General features: G+C 32.2%; 2 protein-coding genes across 2 annotated transcripts; both read left to right on the forward strand.

Moving 5' to 3' along the window:
* The first annotated feature begins 1,561 nt into the window (after window positions 1-1,561).
* On the forward strand, window positions 1,562-2,995 carry LOC102614079 (RING-H2 finger protein ATL52-like). The gene has a single exon (XM_006484659.4). The coding sequence runs from the start codon at window positions 1,715-1,717 to the stop codon at window positions 2,771-2,773; it is 1,059 nt and encodes a 352-aa protein (XP_006484722.1). The 5' UTR covers window positions 1,562-1,714; the 3' UTR covers window positions 2,774-2,995.
* A 3,662-nt stretch (window positions 2,996-6,657) lies between these two features.
* On the forward strand, window positions 6,658-10,330 carry LOC102613775 (non-specific phospholipase C4-like). The gene is made up of 4 exons (XM_006484658.3): window positions 6,658-7,700; window positions 8,864-9,273; window positions 9,451-9,621; window positions 9,827-10,330. The coding sequence occupies exons 1-4, from the start codon at window positions 7,030-7,032 to the stop codon at window positions 10,165-10,167; spliced, it is 1,593 nt and encodes a 530-aa protein (XP_006484721.1). The 5' UTR covers window positions 6,658-7,029; the 3' UTR covers window positions 10,168-10,330.
* The last annotated feature ends 5,454 nt before the right edge of the window (window positions 10,331-15,784 follow it).

Raw genomic sequence — 15,784 nt, forward strand, 5'->3', positions numbered from 1 at the left:
AATATTATTGTTATTATTATTAAAATTTATTATTTTAAATATTGTCATGTATTATTATTACTACCATTAAGGATTCTCATTGAAAATTAATTCATTTTAAGTAAAATTAATATTCAACAAAAAAATTCATTGTTGCAAACTCGTTCATTCTTTAATTTCTACTATCGAATTGTATGGAATTAATGAATAAGAATTTTTTTTCACAATTTTAAAAATTAAGATAAAAATTCCGTTTTAATTATAGATGTGTAGGGCACACAAATGTTGAGTTTCTTTTTTTTTTTGGTCCCCTATTAATTATCTTTCTTATGACATTATTACTTTTTATGGGGAGTGAGGTTACTTACGCTCTAAAAAATAAATAGTATAAATATACCCACAATGTCATTTATTATTAAGGACATTTTAATATAAATAACTAATAATTTAGTATAGACACACTTATAATGCACAGGTGCACCCATGAAATGTATAGTGTAATTATAATATTTTAAACCCTATTTTTTATTCTCAACAAACCCATTGCATCACATAAATTTGTTAGTTTTAACTAATATTAACTCTTAAAACTCAATCAAATTACTGACCACTCTTATCAAGGAAATCATAACTCTCAAGTTCTCCGCTTATTATGATGTAGAAATTATACTAATCAAATTCTCTCTCACACTCAATAAAATTCTGCCATTTAATTTTCATATCAGTGGGGCGTAGCAGTTGTTGATTATTGTTTGCTAAAGGCTTGACATAAATTGCTTATTTATTGTTTTGATTCTGAAAAGATAAAATGGCTTATTTGTTTTTCAATATCTAAAATAATAATACATATAATTTGCAGTGTGGACAAGAATTATTGTATAATGGGAAGAGCTTTTATGGAATCTTAGTTAAACTAATATTTGAAAGCATATAAGAACTCCTGGTGTCATGAATGTATGAAGAAGAAACAAAGAGGAAGCCTTAAGTGTATGTTTACAATTTTAAGAGTGTACAAAGTAAAATTTAACTTTTCAAAATACAATGAATGAGTATCCTGAATAAATAAATGGGTGTTTGGATCGTTCTTTTATAATGCAAATAACTCCATCCTTTCTAATTTCTATGGTAGTGTAATTAGCTAACTTAATCTAACAAGAAAGTCAACATCCCATTTTTCCTAACATTATGGGTCACTGCCTCTATGATACTCCACGCACACGTTATCTCCTCATCCAATAAATTTTTGCCACGATGCTTTTCACGTGACTATTTCCACTGCATCTATTTCATAGACGTGGCAACACACTATTTGTCAATTCACCAAAGAGTGTGGTTAGCTAACTTAAGCTTCCACACAGAAATGAGAAATGCCAAGAGAGTCTACTCACCTACACTTCACCAACCAATTAAAGCTTTGGACATTTTGATTAAATTCAAGCAACTTCCTAATTCACCACAAAAGAAACTCCAAAATTAGTCAACAAATTATCAACCCTGGTTGAGAAAAAAGCCCAAAAAAAAAAAAGGTGGGCAAAAGCACTTGAGGAAAAAGAATAAAGTAGAAGATAAGATAGAGACACATCAACTCCCCATCGACTCTACTTTTGCTTTCCTTCCCCTCTAAGCCCCAACTCTTTTTCCTGCCAACCTTTATCTTCTTTCCACGAAGACACTGCCCTTAAACAAACTGCTTTTCAAAATTCGGTACACTGAATTTCTCATTTTAGATTGAAACATGAGTACTTCAGTTGGGAATAATCAAAATCCATGGGCACCATATGCTACCTACAAAGATTGTTCGCAAGCGATATGTAGCATATATTGTCCTCAAGGGTGCTACACAATTTTCCCACCGCCCCCTCCATTTAACCTGGAAGATGAAGATGATGATTCAGGCACTGATTTTTCTCCTTTGATCATCGCGGTCATTGGCATCCTGGCAAGTGCTTTTATCCTTGTCACTTATTATACTATCATCTCTAAGTATTGTAAAAGAAGGAGCGATGAAACTGGCCTAGAGTTCAGTGAAAATCGAGATCAAATGAGTGCTGATGATCAGGCATGGCAGCTTGGTAACAATGTTGGTTTAGATGAAGCACTTATTAAATCTATAACTGTTTGTAAGTACAAGAAAGGTGATGGATTGGTTGAAGGCACAGATTGTTCAGTCTGTTTAAGTGAGTTTCAAGAACATGAAAGCTTAAGGTTATTGCCAAAATGTAACCATGCATTTCATCTTCCTTGTATTGACACTTGGTTAAAATCTCACTCGAGTTGCCCCCTTTGCCGGGCCACTATTATTTCATTTCCCGCTGCTCAAGCTTCAGCTCCAGGGGAAGTAAGTGAATCTGATGCTAATGTTTCTGCGCATCAATATCAGCACACAAATGACGCTGCTGTTTTGGTGATACATGACATCGAAGACGGGGTGAATAATGAAGCTGTTGTTAGCATTGTTGTTAATGATGAGGCTCCAAAGACACCAAATGTTCAAGATGATAGCATAATTGAAGTTGGGGTTGATGCATTGCCAATTAGAAGATCAGTTTCATTGAACTCTTCTTCGTGTCAAGGTCCATTCTTGGTTGCTGATATTTTAAGCACAAATGAAGAAGATGATGATGATGCAGAAATTCAATTGGAGAGCACTGAAAAGATTAACAGTAGTAGAAGCAAAGTGATGAATCTTGTTAGAAATTCTTCTCTTGGTTTGAAAAGATCAATTTCAACAGGGAGATTCAAGTTCACAAGGTATGGATCAAAAGATGGAAATTCCGTTATTATTCCAAATTAATTTTCCAGGAATGTTCTAATCCCCCCCCCCCCCTCCCCTCCCCTATTTTATTTTTATTTTCTTCTGTATCATATAGAACATACCCACATAGAGTTTTAATTGGATTTCACAAATTTTTATTTGACTTTGAAGATGAACTTAGATTGCTATTGATCAGTCTTAATGAAGTGTTCCAACTTGACAATTTCCGCATTTGAGTTACATAATGGATTACAACCTTAATCCTGGATACTCATTGATTATGATACAGAAGTGTTAGTGTTACTTTATTAGTTCTTTAGTAATTATTATAAACTTAGTTGGTACTATTAATAAATTAAATAAATTTTTGTTCCAATTGATGGAGAGTTATTAATGATGTTGAAAAACTAATGAGAGCTTTTGGTGGGTGGTAGAGAATTTGTGTGATTGCTCACATTCGTTTTTTATTTTTTGGGCCAATATTTTTAAAGTTAGTGTAATCTTGAGCTGGCGTATCATAACCTCTGCCAGCTAATTAAAGAAATTAAAGGGTAATTAAGGTCTATTATGAGAGTGCTGACATATTCTTCTTCCTTGGACTTAAATATTTTTCAAACATTTCATGTCCAAAGAGGAAAATTTTGAGAAGAGTAAAAAATACTAAGAAAAAAATTGAAGCTTGAATTGGTTGAAGTTAAGAAATGAAAACTGTTGAATTCATTCATCTCAAAAGCCCTTATTCTACAATTTTAGTTGTAAGGGGAACTTTTTTTCCTAGATTCATTTAAGGAAAAAAAATGAATACATATAAACTTGCCCCCCCAAAAAAAAAAAGATTTCCCACAATTTTATAATTGAATTCATAACTGTTTTTGTACATATTTTGTTCTGTTTAGTTTATTCAAATTAAACTTCAAACTAGCCCTGTTTCAGGTTCTGCTTGATGCCTGTTTTTTGGTCATCATACCCAAGGATCGTTTTTTTTTCTTTCTAATCTAGTCATAATTTTTTTCAATTTCCAGGAGATAAAAAGAAAAAAAGAAAAGGCAATAATTAATTGGATTTGACCCATAATTGACGCTGGTTTCATGTGGGATTTTGATAATTCTTGGTTTTATTTATTCCCGAGGGATCAAAAACAGTTAAAATTGCTTCTAGGGTTTATCATTCTCCTTCAAGTTTAACTCTTAATGGAGTCTTTGTTATTGAATAAAGAGTTCAATGTACCTTGAAGTAAACTTTGCTTTGCAAAAGAGGAAACACTAATTGCCCTGCATCTACGACTCCGTGCCTTTGCCCTGTGCTCACGCTTTGATTCAATGCTTTAAATTCAAGGCATTGAAAGAGTAAGTGGGCACATAATCGATGGGGAATCCAATCAACACAACACATCATGTCTCAACTCTCAACTGTCACTTTAATGTGAAAAATAATGCACCGTTTTTCCTTCTAAGATTTTTCGTCGTGACCGCAAAATTTCATCCATCAAATTTGGTATAATATATCATACTATTGTAAAATCTCTATATAGCTATATTGTTGGGACTTGAGACTGGAGAAATTTATTTTTATAAAGAAGTTATAACACAATAGGGTATAGTACAAAATTATTGTCTTGGTTTAATTATCCTTAATGCAAGTGATATGAGCTAAATTATATCATGTATTAATAAATTAATAAGTGAGTAAAAGTCAATAGATAGATATCAATAAAAATGATATATAGTTTAAAAAAACTAATACAAAAAGTTTCATACCAGAAAGTTACAAACATACTTGATAAGTTAGAAATATTTTGGCTTCAAAAAGAAGATAACTATACTGACCAATTACTACATACTAGCAAGTTGAAAGGTGTGGTTGGAACTTTAAAGAACAAATTATTGTCACAAGCAATTTTAGAAAGATATTTTGTTCCATCTTAATTATTTAATGTAACATGACATATATTTTTGAAATATTTATTAATATGTGGAGGTAAGTTTATTAAGACAAGACTTATTAAAAAAAATATAACTTATTACAATGTGGAGTTTATTCCTAATTATAACTGATCCCAAATTGAGATCATAAATTTTTATTACTATGAAGAAGTTATTCTTATATAGAGTATTTTTATTTGAAAGTTCTATTATATATTTAGATTTCATTAGAGCTTATCTAAGTAAAGATGAAGTTAAGAAAATTGTCGCGATTAAATAATTAATAACCCGATATGGGATGATATAAACTCATGACCGTATGAATAAGAAGAGGAAATGCGAACGAATTGAATTAAAGAATTATTGACAAGAAGAATATAACATGCTAAAAATTTATTCTTTCCCTTCCCATAACTTTTGACTAACCATTTGAATCTTTAGCATCATTTTCAGTAATTATAATTTTTTTAAGAAGGAATGTGTACCACTAGGCCAAGACCCAAGATGCCATTTACATTTGAGTATCTGACAAAATTGTCCAACTTATTTCTTTTATCTCTTAATCTAGAAAATGCTGAGATACCAAAATTGCTTTATGAAAGATTGTCTGTTACCCATCAATCTACAATTGAATATTTGACGACACATAAGATTTGACATGAAATAAAGTTGTTCAAAAAAAAAGAAATGTTGAGATTTAACCTTCAAGATTTATACCAAAGCAAAGAAACAAAACAAGAAGAAGAAAAAATAAAATGTCGATGATAAGATGGGTACGAGTATTATAATAATGTGTGATCCCTTCTGGCCTTTTTTCTATCTTCAGTAAAAGCGATTGCTAAGAACAGTTGTACATGTGTGCCAAGCAATTTAGGCTGTCCACATACATATTAACAACTTTTCAACCACCTTTGCCGTCGCCTATCAGCATCATATTGTGTGCCTGTTCTTTATTTTGTGAGGATCATAATTAAAAATGAATAAATCTCTTCATTTCTTGTCCCAAGTTACAAGGGTTAAGGTGACAAGTGACAGCGTAGAAGAATCTTCTTAGCACTTATGCTGGTTGTGGTTTGGGTTGTGTTTGGTTTTGGGCCGACCCGGATGACATAAAGTCCAAACCAAATGGGTCGGATACAGTTGAGTTTTGACATAAAGTACATTTATATATCCGTACATTTCGTTTCAGGCAAGTCTCATCCTATTATTAAAAAAAAAAAATGAAAGAAAATCCATTTCATTCATTTACAGGCACACAATTTTTTTTATTCACAAGAGTAACAGGTAGGTCAAGTCTCATCTTATATTCTTGTTGTTGAAAAATTAAAGAAAATTCATTGGTTAAAGCTTGACATGCATGTACAATTTCTGAATTCACAAGTTTTTAGAGCTTTCCCCGAAATTTGTGATCACTTGAGGATGTTGGATTTCTTGTAGACAATTAGTTAGCATTTTATATGTGTCAAACTAATTAAAAATAATTAAACACGCATGGCATATGCTTTTATTCCTTAGAAAATTAGCATAACCTCTCTTTCATCAATTAAAGTATTTTAAATCTACAATTAGACACTCAAAATGGTGTTAGTTTATTTTTAATCAATTTAAATATATATATATACACACACACACACAACAACACATTGTAGAGACTACACAACATGATCACTGCCTAGTTAATTCTTGTTTTTTTAATTACTCGACAGTTTCTTATGCATTAGAACAGCACCAATATTAATTAGACATATAGACTGAAGGACAGTAATTTTAAAAGAAAAAAAAATCCTATTTATTACTCAAATCTTCTTAGTTCATTTATCTAATTATATCATGTTACGTCAGTTTATATATCTTTGTATATATTTGTTCACCCATCCGGATTCACATTTCATATCTTATGGATTACTTTGAATGAAAATTAATAATTTTTTTTAATACAAAACTAGAAAAGATATTAATTAAACTAACCCGAATACAGTAAAATAATACACACAATTTCAAAAGTATATATTCAACCTATCTTCCCAAATATGTCTTACTTGCTCATAAAAGAAGAAAGAAAAATAAATTGCAAATGCCCATACATACATAACTTTTGTTACATCACCTAACAGCCCATGCATTAGCTTCGTAGCAAAACAAACCTTATTCTGTCGTCATTCATTGATTCCCACACGAATCTCATTTCAACTTCTCCTTAATATCTTTTTGCGTATCTTTCTGTTTCATCATCTGCACATTCATATAATAAGTTCACCTTAAAAATCAAAACCCCATTATCAAAAGCAAAAACAAAACAAATAAAAATACACAAGAGCAAAACCGCAAAACCCAACCCAAAAAGTAAAAATAAAAAATAAAAATAAAATAAAAATGGTGGCAGAAATCACTTCCTCTTCTCAATATCCTTACCCCATCAAAACCATAGTGGTTTTGGTTCAAGAAAACCGCTCGTTCGATCACATGATTGGTTGGATGAAATCACTAAATCCCGAACTCGACGGGGTCACAGGATCCGAATCCAACCCCATTTCAACGTCCGACCCGAACTCCCCCCTCATCTACTTCGGGGACAAGTCGGTCTACGTCGACCCGGACCCCGGCCACTCCATCCAGGCCATCTTCGAGCAAGTCTTTGGCCTGACGTGGGCCCAGTACACGTCATTATCGTCGTCGTCATCTTCTAACAACGAGGAGCTTCACGTTCTTCGTCCTAACATGCAAGGGTTTGCTCAGAACGCTGAGAGTACTCAAAAGGGAATGGCGGCGAGCGTCATGAACGGGTTTAAACCGGATATGGTGCCGGTCTACAGGGAGCTGGTGGCTGAGTTTGGTGTCTGCGACCGGTGGTTCGCGTCGGTGCCGGCCTCGACGCAGCCCAATCGACTGTACGTGCATTCCGCGACGTCGCATGGGGCCACTAGTAATGATACCGAGAAACTCATTGAAGGGTTTCCGCAAAAGACCATATTCGAGTCCTTGGATGAAAGCGGACTTAGCTTTGGGATTTATTATCAGTACCCTCCTGCAACCCTTTTCTACAGGTAAATAAATAAATTAATTAAATAACTAATATTGAACTTATTAGATATCCGGTAATCAGCTGAATTTGTGCCGGCACAGGATTAACGGCTAGGATTTTGCGACTGATTTTCTGCTGAGTGTTAAACTCAAATCCCAATCATTGATCCAGTGCTCAACACATAAATTTTGTCTATTAATATTACTTTTGTTGTTGTTTTTTTTTTTAAATTTTTGATTAATTTTAAATTTTAATGTTGAACCGGTCGAAAAGGAAAGCGAGTTTATCGATATGAGTAGTTTGCTGACATACGGTTCTAAGGCTCAGGACTCAGGAGCGTAATTTTGCTTCGACAAGAAAGAATTCATGTTGCGTGTCTTGTTTGGTTGATATAATAAGGCTTAAGCTTTACTCGCTTCAAGACGGTCGCTGTAGTTGTTTTATTAATTAGCTAAAGTTTTACGAACGATTGAGACGTTTAATAATAAAATCAAAAAATTATAATTTTATTGGATATATATATATATATAAGATTTCAACCAAAATTACATGTGGATAATTTAATTAGAAAGAAAGTCAATCGAATAAAACATTAACATTTAATATTATATATATGAAGAGAAGTAAACACACACTTTAAGAGTTTGGTAGCATTATTCTCTTTTTTTTTGTTGGTCTAATATGTGAATACGTCTGGAATTATTTAGATGTTTAATGTTAAATTACAATAGCGTAGTTTATCAATTGCTAATTGCTATGAGGGACTGTTTGTCAATTCCGTGTGCGTAGTTGTTTGCCAATTTTGTGTTGTGAAAAATTTTCAATTCGACGTAGGCAGATAATGAATTTCTAGAATACCTTAGAATAAGAGTTGGATATTTTTCAAATTTTAAAAAATGTAGTTTTTTTTTTTTTTGGAAAAATAACTATAAAATTATCTAAACAATTAACAAGACTTGAAAGGAAAATTTATCAATTTTATATCATACACATAATTTGTAATAACATGTATATTGATTCTTGCATATGAAGATGAGATGTCACAAGGTTTTTTGACTTTTGTGCTACACCATAACAAAGTTTTTTAATTGTAATATAATATTTCTTCAAAAAAAAAAAAAACTCTATAATTTGTGCGGACACGGCTTAATTTTTGTTCTGATAGGATAATTTATTTGTTCCCAGAAACCTAAGAAAATTGAAGTACTTGAAGCACTTCCACCAATTTGATTTGCATTTCAAGAAGGATTGCGAAGAAGGGAAGCTACCAAACTACGTGGTGGTGGAGCAAAGATACTTCGATCTCCTATCTGTGCCGGCAAACGATGATCACCCATCGCACGATGTCTCCGAAGGACAAAAATTTGTCAAGGAAGTTTACGAAGCACTGAGGTCTAGTCCCCAGTGGAATGAAATTTTGTTCATTATAACATACGATGAGCACGGTGGATTCTATGATCACGTTCCGACGCCCGTTACCGGAGTCCCCAGTCCCGACGATATCGTCGGCCCGGAGCCCTATAATTTTAAGTTCGACCGCCTCGGCGTTAGGGTTCCGACGATCTTCATTTCTCCTTGGATTCAACGCGGAACACGTAAGTCTGACTCTAACCCATTAATTAATTTCTTTTGCATGCAATGCATTCCACTGAAATTCTGTTAATTTTCGACTTTTGCGTATTGTAATTTTTATCAAATCAAGAGTAAAATATTGAAAGAGATAACCAAAGCTTCTTCTTCTGTTTTTTTTTTTCCCTGTGAAAATTATACAGTGCTGCATGGGCCTTCAGGGCCAAGTCCTACATCAGAGTTCGAGCATTCCTCCATCCCAGCAACAGTAAAAAAGATTTTCAATCTAAAAGAGTTTCTCACGAAACGGGATGCCTGGGCCGGCACTTTCGAAACCGTTCTCAATAGAACAAGTCCGAGAACTGATTGCCCTGGTAATTAATTACAACACTTTCTTTAATTCATCACTTATGTTCACGACATGAATATTACAAAATTATAAGGGGACAGGAGCACCTTGATTCATCTCAGTACTTATTTTTACCACTTGGATTCCTGACACAGTTTTTAAAGAGGGACCTTCCAAATTATTATTATGACATTAATCTCTTATGGATATGTATGTATTGGCTGTTGCAGTTACGTTGCCTGAGCCGACGTTGAAACTGCGGGACGGCGAAGCGAATGAAGATGCAAAACTCACCGATTTTCAGCAAGAATTAGTGCAAATGGCAGCGACATTGAACGGTGATTACAAAAAGGATATTTATCCGCACAAACTCGTCGAAGAGATGACGGTTGCCGAAGGCGCTAAGTACGTTGAAGATGCATTCAAGAAATTCCGTGGGCAGTGCGAGAAAGCCGAGGCAGAGGGCGTCGATGAGTCCCAGATTGTTGTTGTGCCAACCCCTACTACAAAGCAACGAAAGTCAAAATCTTTTGGTCGCAAATTGTTGTCTTGTTTGGCATGCAACAATTAAATTGTGACTCGTTCCAAAATGAAAATTTTACATTTTTCTACGCACGGTAGGGATTTGAAGATATATGCTGATGGAGATTGTTAATTTACTGAGCATTTACATTATTATTTGTACAGTGTCATTGACTTAACTTTTATTAAGAAGTACGACGGTGCCTAGATTCGATCTGTGTGTAATTAATTTATTATTATTATTATTATTATTATTATACTTTATTGACTAAGAATATATGTGTAATTAAGTATTGATAATATAGGATGGATCAGCTGCCCTTTACAAATTACAAATACCCACTTATTTTTACATTTGATAATATTCCTTGAACTGAAGATGAATAATATTAAATTTGTCAATGTTAAATGCTCAACAATTTCTTTTAGTTTTCTCTCTTCATCTCAATCCCACCTAAATCACTCTCTCTTCTCTCTATCTTTCTCCTCTATTTTAATCTCTCTTACAATCACACAACGATAATTTGACTCGTATCTATCTCATGAGTTATATGCATAAATCACAATATAATTAAAATACTTTTTTGGCCTAATATAAGGCGGTCACAAAGTAACTCCAAAACGACAGAATAAGAAAAAATCATATGCGAAGATTTGGACCAGAGTTCCTGGTTGCTTCAATGACATCAATCTTACGGCATCCTTTCTGTGATTACATCAATAAATTAACTTGTTTCTTGATTCTGTGATATTATGACAGATATTAAAAAATAAACTTTTTAGAGAGATCTTAAATATTGAATGATATTTATCATAAAATTGATTTGCAGGTATACGTGCAAACCAAAGAAAACATAAGAGAGACAGGGACTGAAGTGATTGAGGTGAGGTTCGCTAAAAGAAATTGTTTTTTCTTTTTATAAGAACTAAAAGAAGTTGTTGAATATTTGCCATAATATATTGATGTTGACAAATCTAATCCGTTAATTCATTTTTCAATCAAACAAATATTATCGAATATAAAAATAAGGATATTTTCAGGGGATGCTCATGTGCCCCTATAATCATATTGTTAAATTTACTTCTTTAAAATATTAGCGTAGCTCATATTAGAACCGAATCCAAATTCAAAAATAGTACCCGAACTGCTATATATATTTTTATAATAATATTGGGGCGGAAAAAGAAGGCCCATGAGAGGCTGTGGGTCGGCACGACAAGGCTCACTATTTGTTTCGTGTTGTGTCATATTGTGTCTTTTTTATTGCTGAGGTTCGGTCCTACACACTTGCCAAGTCTACGCTTGCTGTGTCATGAGTAGGGGTGGGCATAAACCCACAATCCATGAGTTTATCCAAACTCAAATTAAATTAAATGGTTTGGATTGAATAAATTATGAAAATGGGTTAGATGTGGGTTTTACGTAGAAAATCATTTCATTATGGTTTGGGTATGGTTTACCCATGAGTTATGGACAAAACCCCAACACTCAAATTTTTCAAATAAAATAAATAGAAACAAAATAAATGAACACAAATAAGTGAAAGACCACCATTAAATTTTTTACGGCGTGATCAATTGTCAACAGTTAGAAAATGAAAATAACAGTAAAAATAAATTTAAATTAAATAAATATTATTGTAAATAACATAAATTTTTTTGCTTATTTATAAAAATAATTCCTCCGACATGGAAGGATCATCATAGAAAGAGCAGGAGACTCTACAAAGAAGAAATTTATTATTTATCTTATAATAAATTTTTATTTGTCATTCAAGTTTTCTTGTAATAATTTTTTTATCATTTGACTAATAATTTTCTTATATATTTATTATAAGAAAATTTTCACAAAATAAATAAGTATAAAAAAATTTTATTATTAATTTTTTTGTTCATATCAAAACATATATTTCTTATTTTTAATGCTTTATTTTTTATTTAATTTCTATTCATGTGATTTGTTTAATTTAGAATAAATATAAATAAAAGAGTAGTTGAAAATAAGGGTAATATTGTAAACTTATACTATTATGGGGGTTTTTGGCCATTATAAAAGCAGAAGGGGGAAAAATAATATATGTTGATTACTGTAGGGGGGAAACTGGCAATCTCCCTAAAATTAAACGTATAAGTAGACAACATAACGCAAAACTACCAAAACGATAAATAAAAACAAATATTGCATAATTAAATAAATAACAAGTGACAAAATTTATTATTAGATTGTTAATGTCAAGTTTGTGAAAGTTTATTATTAAAGTGTACGTTCTTATTTATTGAGAAATAATAATTTTTGTGATTAAACTTTATTTTGATTTTCTAGTATTCTTTAATTTAAGGATTAAGTTATTGTAAAATTTATAATTTTTATCCACTATATATTTTTTATATTTTAATATCAATTTAATAATTAATAACAATTAATAATTATTATAATTTTGATATAATTAAATTTTATTAAAATAAAAATTATTTTGATAATAAAATTCAAACCAAACCCAAACCAAACCCAAATGATTTGGTTTGGTTTGGGTTAAAAATATTTGGGTTGGTTTGGGTTGGATCGAAATTTTTATGGTTTGGTTTGGGTTGACTTAAAATCCAACTCAAACCAACCCATGCCCACCCCTAGTCATGAGGTCATGCTTAAGAAAAAAGCACGATAAACTTTTTTCTTTTTTTTATTTTCATTTTTTTAAGAGGACAAGCCAAGTTGTTGGTACATTTTTTCTAGCTCATAAGTCCACGTGCCTTTAGATAAATTCAATAAAATCAAAAGTTTAAAATTTAAGTTCATATTCAATAATAACAAACTAATAATATTAAGAGAATGTAACATGAATTCTTTTTTAACACTTAGTAGTTATAACAACAATAATAAATTTTTCGTAAAAGTTAACTTAATTATTAATTTGGACTTAACATAGAATTATAGATCATACTTCATAATAATATTAATACATATATTTTATAAAATCTTGATGTTTTTAATTTTATTTATCAAAATCATGGTATCATCTATTCATTTAATAAAGTATAACATAAAACAATTAAAGTTTTTACTTTTAAACTATAATTAAACAAAGCCCCCAAGGGCGTGGTCGGGTTGATAACAGCATCAAGCTTGTAGTAGGTAACGCCGGGGTTTAAGTCTTGGGGATAGTAAGGGGGAAAAATAAAAATCTATTTGGGCTTTGCCCCCCCCCCCCCCCGCCCCCCCCTTTACTTTAAAAAAAACTAGAATTAAATGAATTTAAAAAGAAATCTAAGCTAATAAATTACATTAAAAGATTTCAATTGTAAGTTATATGTAAAATAATAAAATTTTAAGTTTAGTTCCATTAAAAAGTGAAACATGCTTGTTTCAAGGCCTTTTTGACATGTCGTGTTTTATCTCATCTCTAATCGTACTGTACTTTTAGGGCGCACATGCATAAAATTCTCAATCTAGTCCACGCGCATGCCGTGCCATTTGCAAACTGGCCCATTGACCATCTTTAATTGTGTTGGAATATTTATGAATGGAAATGGAGATTTGGTTCGGGGATCATGATCCCTATCCTTATCCCCAAACTTTGTGGCAACCCCAATCCTGTTCATACCCGAAATGTGTTATTTGTGCTAAATAAGGGATATTTTCGATAATCTTCTAATGGAGCGAGAAACACAATGGGGGTCGGTCCCTAAATATTTTTATTTTAATTTTGAAAAATGCAACAAAAAAAGGAAAAACTTATTTAATAGTGGCTAGGGGTGTTCATAATCCAATATGATCCGCTCAATTTGTCTGATCCGTAGAAATTCAATCCGTAAAAATCTGATCCGTGGATTGCTGGATTGGATTGGATTAAAAATTTGATAATCCGCAATTGGTGGATTAGATATGGATCTACTTCTGTAAATCTGTAAAAATTCGCGAATCTGCAAAAAAATAAAAAGTATTTATTTAATTAAAAAATAAAAATTGTATATATGACATTAGTACTTACTAGTAAATAAATAAGTTAAAATATAGTTATATTAACATTATATTATATTTTATTCGATAATAATATAAAATATAAAATAATTAAATAAACAAATATAGCTTCCTAAATAGTTAATTTCAATGTACTGATCTAAACGAATGAGATTTTTTTCGTTTTGGTATGTTATATTTTGAAACTTTAAATGTATTTTCTAGCTTTATTTAAATAATTAATTTATTTAAATCTTATTTAATTTTAAATTTGATAGATAGTAAAATTATTTTTATATTAAATTTTTTTATTTAGTTAGTTTGTGGATTTGACAGAATTAAAAATTTTCAGTCCACAAACCAATCCGCAAAATGGTGAATTGGACATGGATTAGGTCAAATCCGCATCCGATCCGTAGATGTATGGATTGAATTTAAATTGAATTTCATCAATCTGTGGATTGGATTGGATTGAAACTTTATAATCTACAAAATCGTAAATCGAATATGAATTGATGTCCAATCCGTAAAATCTGATCCGCGAACACCCCTAATAGTGGCAATCCTGCAACTCTTACTCGAAGACATGGAATCAACCTCTTGTTAGATATGGACGGGAAAAGTTACTTGCAAAAGAGCTTAATAGCCTATTCTTTTTTTTTGCAAACTAGTTATTACTTATTAGCACCAAACCTCTCAAAAAAAAGCCTTTGTCCAAACTCTTTTTGTACTCACATATCTCCCTTTTCTCACTTCCTTTGCCCATGAGGTAGTGATTTTTAATAACTTTTATAAAATATTGAAAGAAATGGACTCAACTCAAAAAGAAGAACAACCATATAACAATGAACCCTATAAAGATTAAACTTTACGGAGTCTAAAGAAGAAGAAGAAGAAGACAAGCAAGTGCAAGTGGGTGATGAGAAAAAGAATATGAGTGGTGCTCAAATTGGAACAAATGAGCAGATAGCAGAAAGAATTGGGCTCGACTCATTCGGGTCATATATAGGCCTCCAGATATGACCCGAATGAGTCGAGCCCCATAGATACGGGCTCGCAAAGATTTTTACATCCTTTGGAATATTTCACGGTTAAACGTCTAAGGGACCATTCCCACCCAAATTTAGAAAATGAGACTCTTCCCACAATAAGTACCAAACGATGCGTTTTGGGTGCAATATAAAAGGACCCATCTCACGTGACACACATATATGCACCACAACACACGCGTAACAGATCTCACGTTAGACTCACCGTTTCTCCAATTGCTCTCACGGAAATCTCACCTCCATCTGCTCATCCTCTCGCTTTCTCTCACAGTGGGTTTCTCCACGTGGTCTCTCGGCGTGGGTTTCTCCATTTGCTCTCTCTCTCTCTCTCTTCTTTATCCTCTCTGTTATCTTGATGTCGCTTCCCCCTCCGTTCTCATCGTGGATTGCATCTCTCGGCTTGCTTTAACTTTACTCTCCCAGCTTTAGTTGTTGTTTACTGTCGTAGTCGATTTATAGAGGTAATGCCAAAATTCCGTGAGTTGATTATGAATTTTTGAAAATTCAGTTGATATTGTGAGCAAGTGAGGTAGTTTATATTGATTTTTAATTGCACTTGGATTGATGGGAAAATTAGTTTAGATAGGTTTGATTTGTAATTGCATTTTCGATGGTCTTAGGAGCTGATTGAAATGACTTTGTGCTGGAGATGACACCAT

Source organism: Citrus sinensis, chromosome 4 (genome assembly GCF_022201045.2).
Source record: "Citrus sinensis cultivar Valencia sweet orange chromosome 4, DVS_A1.0, whole genome shotgun sequence".
Taxonomy (NCBI): Eukaryota; Viridiplantae; Streptophyta; class Magnoliopsida; order Sapindales; family Rutaceae; genus Citrus; species Citrus sinensis.

Excerpts from the sequence above, each read along its gene's own strand:
- LOC102614079 (XM_006484659.4), top strand. The coding sequence starts at position 1,715 with ATGAGTACTTCAGTTGGGAATAATCAAAATCCATGGGCACCATATGCT.
- LOC102613775 (XM_006484658.3), top strand. The coding sequence starts at position 7,030 with ATGGTGGCAGAAATCACTTCCTCTTCTCAATATCCTTACCCCATCAAA. Across the intron at positions 7,701-8,863 it reads CCTGCAACCCTTTTCTACAG|AAACCTAAGAAAATTGAAGT; the intron begins GTAAATAAATAA and ends ATTTGTTCCCAG. Across the intron at positions 9,274-9,450 it reads TTGGATTCAACGCGGAACAC|TGCTGCATGGGCCTTCAGGG; the intron begins GTAAGTCTGACT and ends AAAATTATACAG.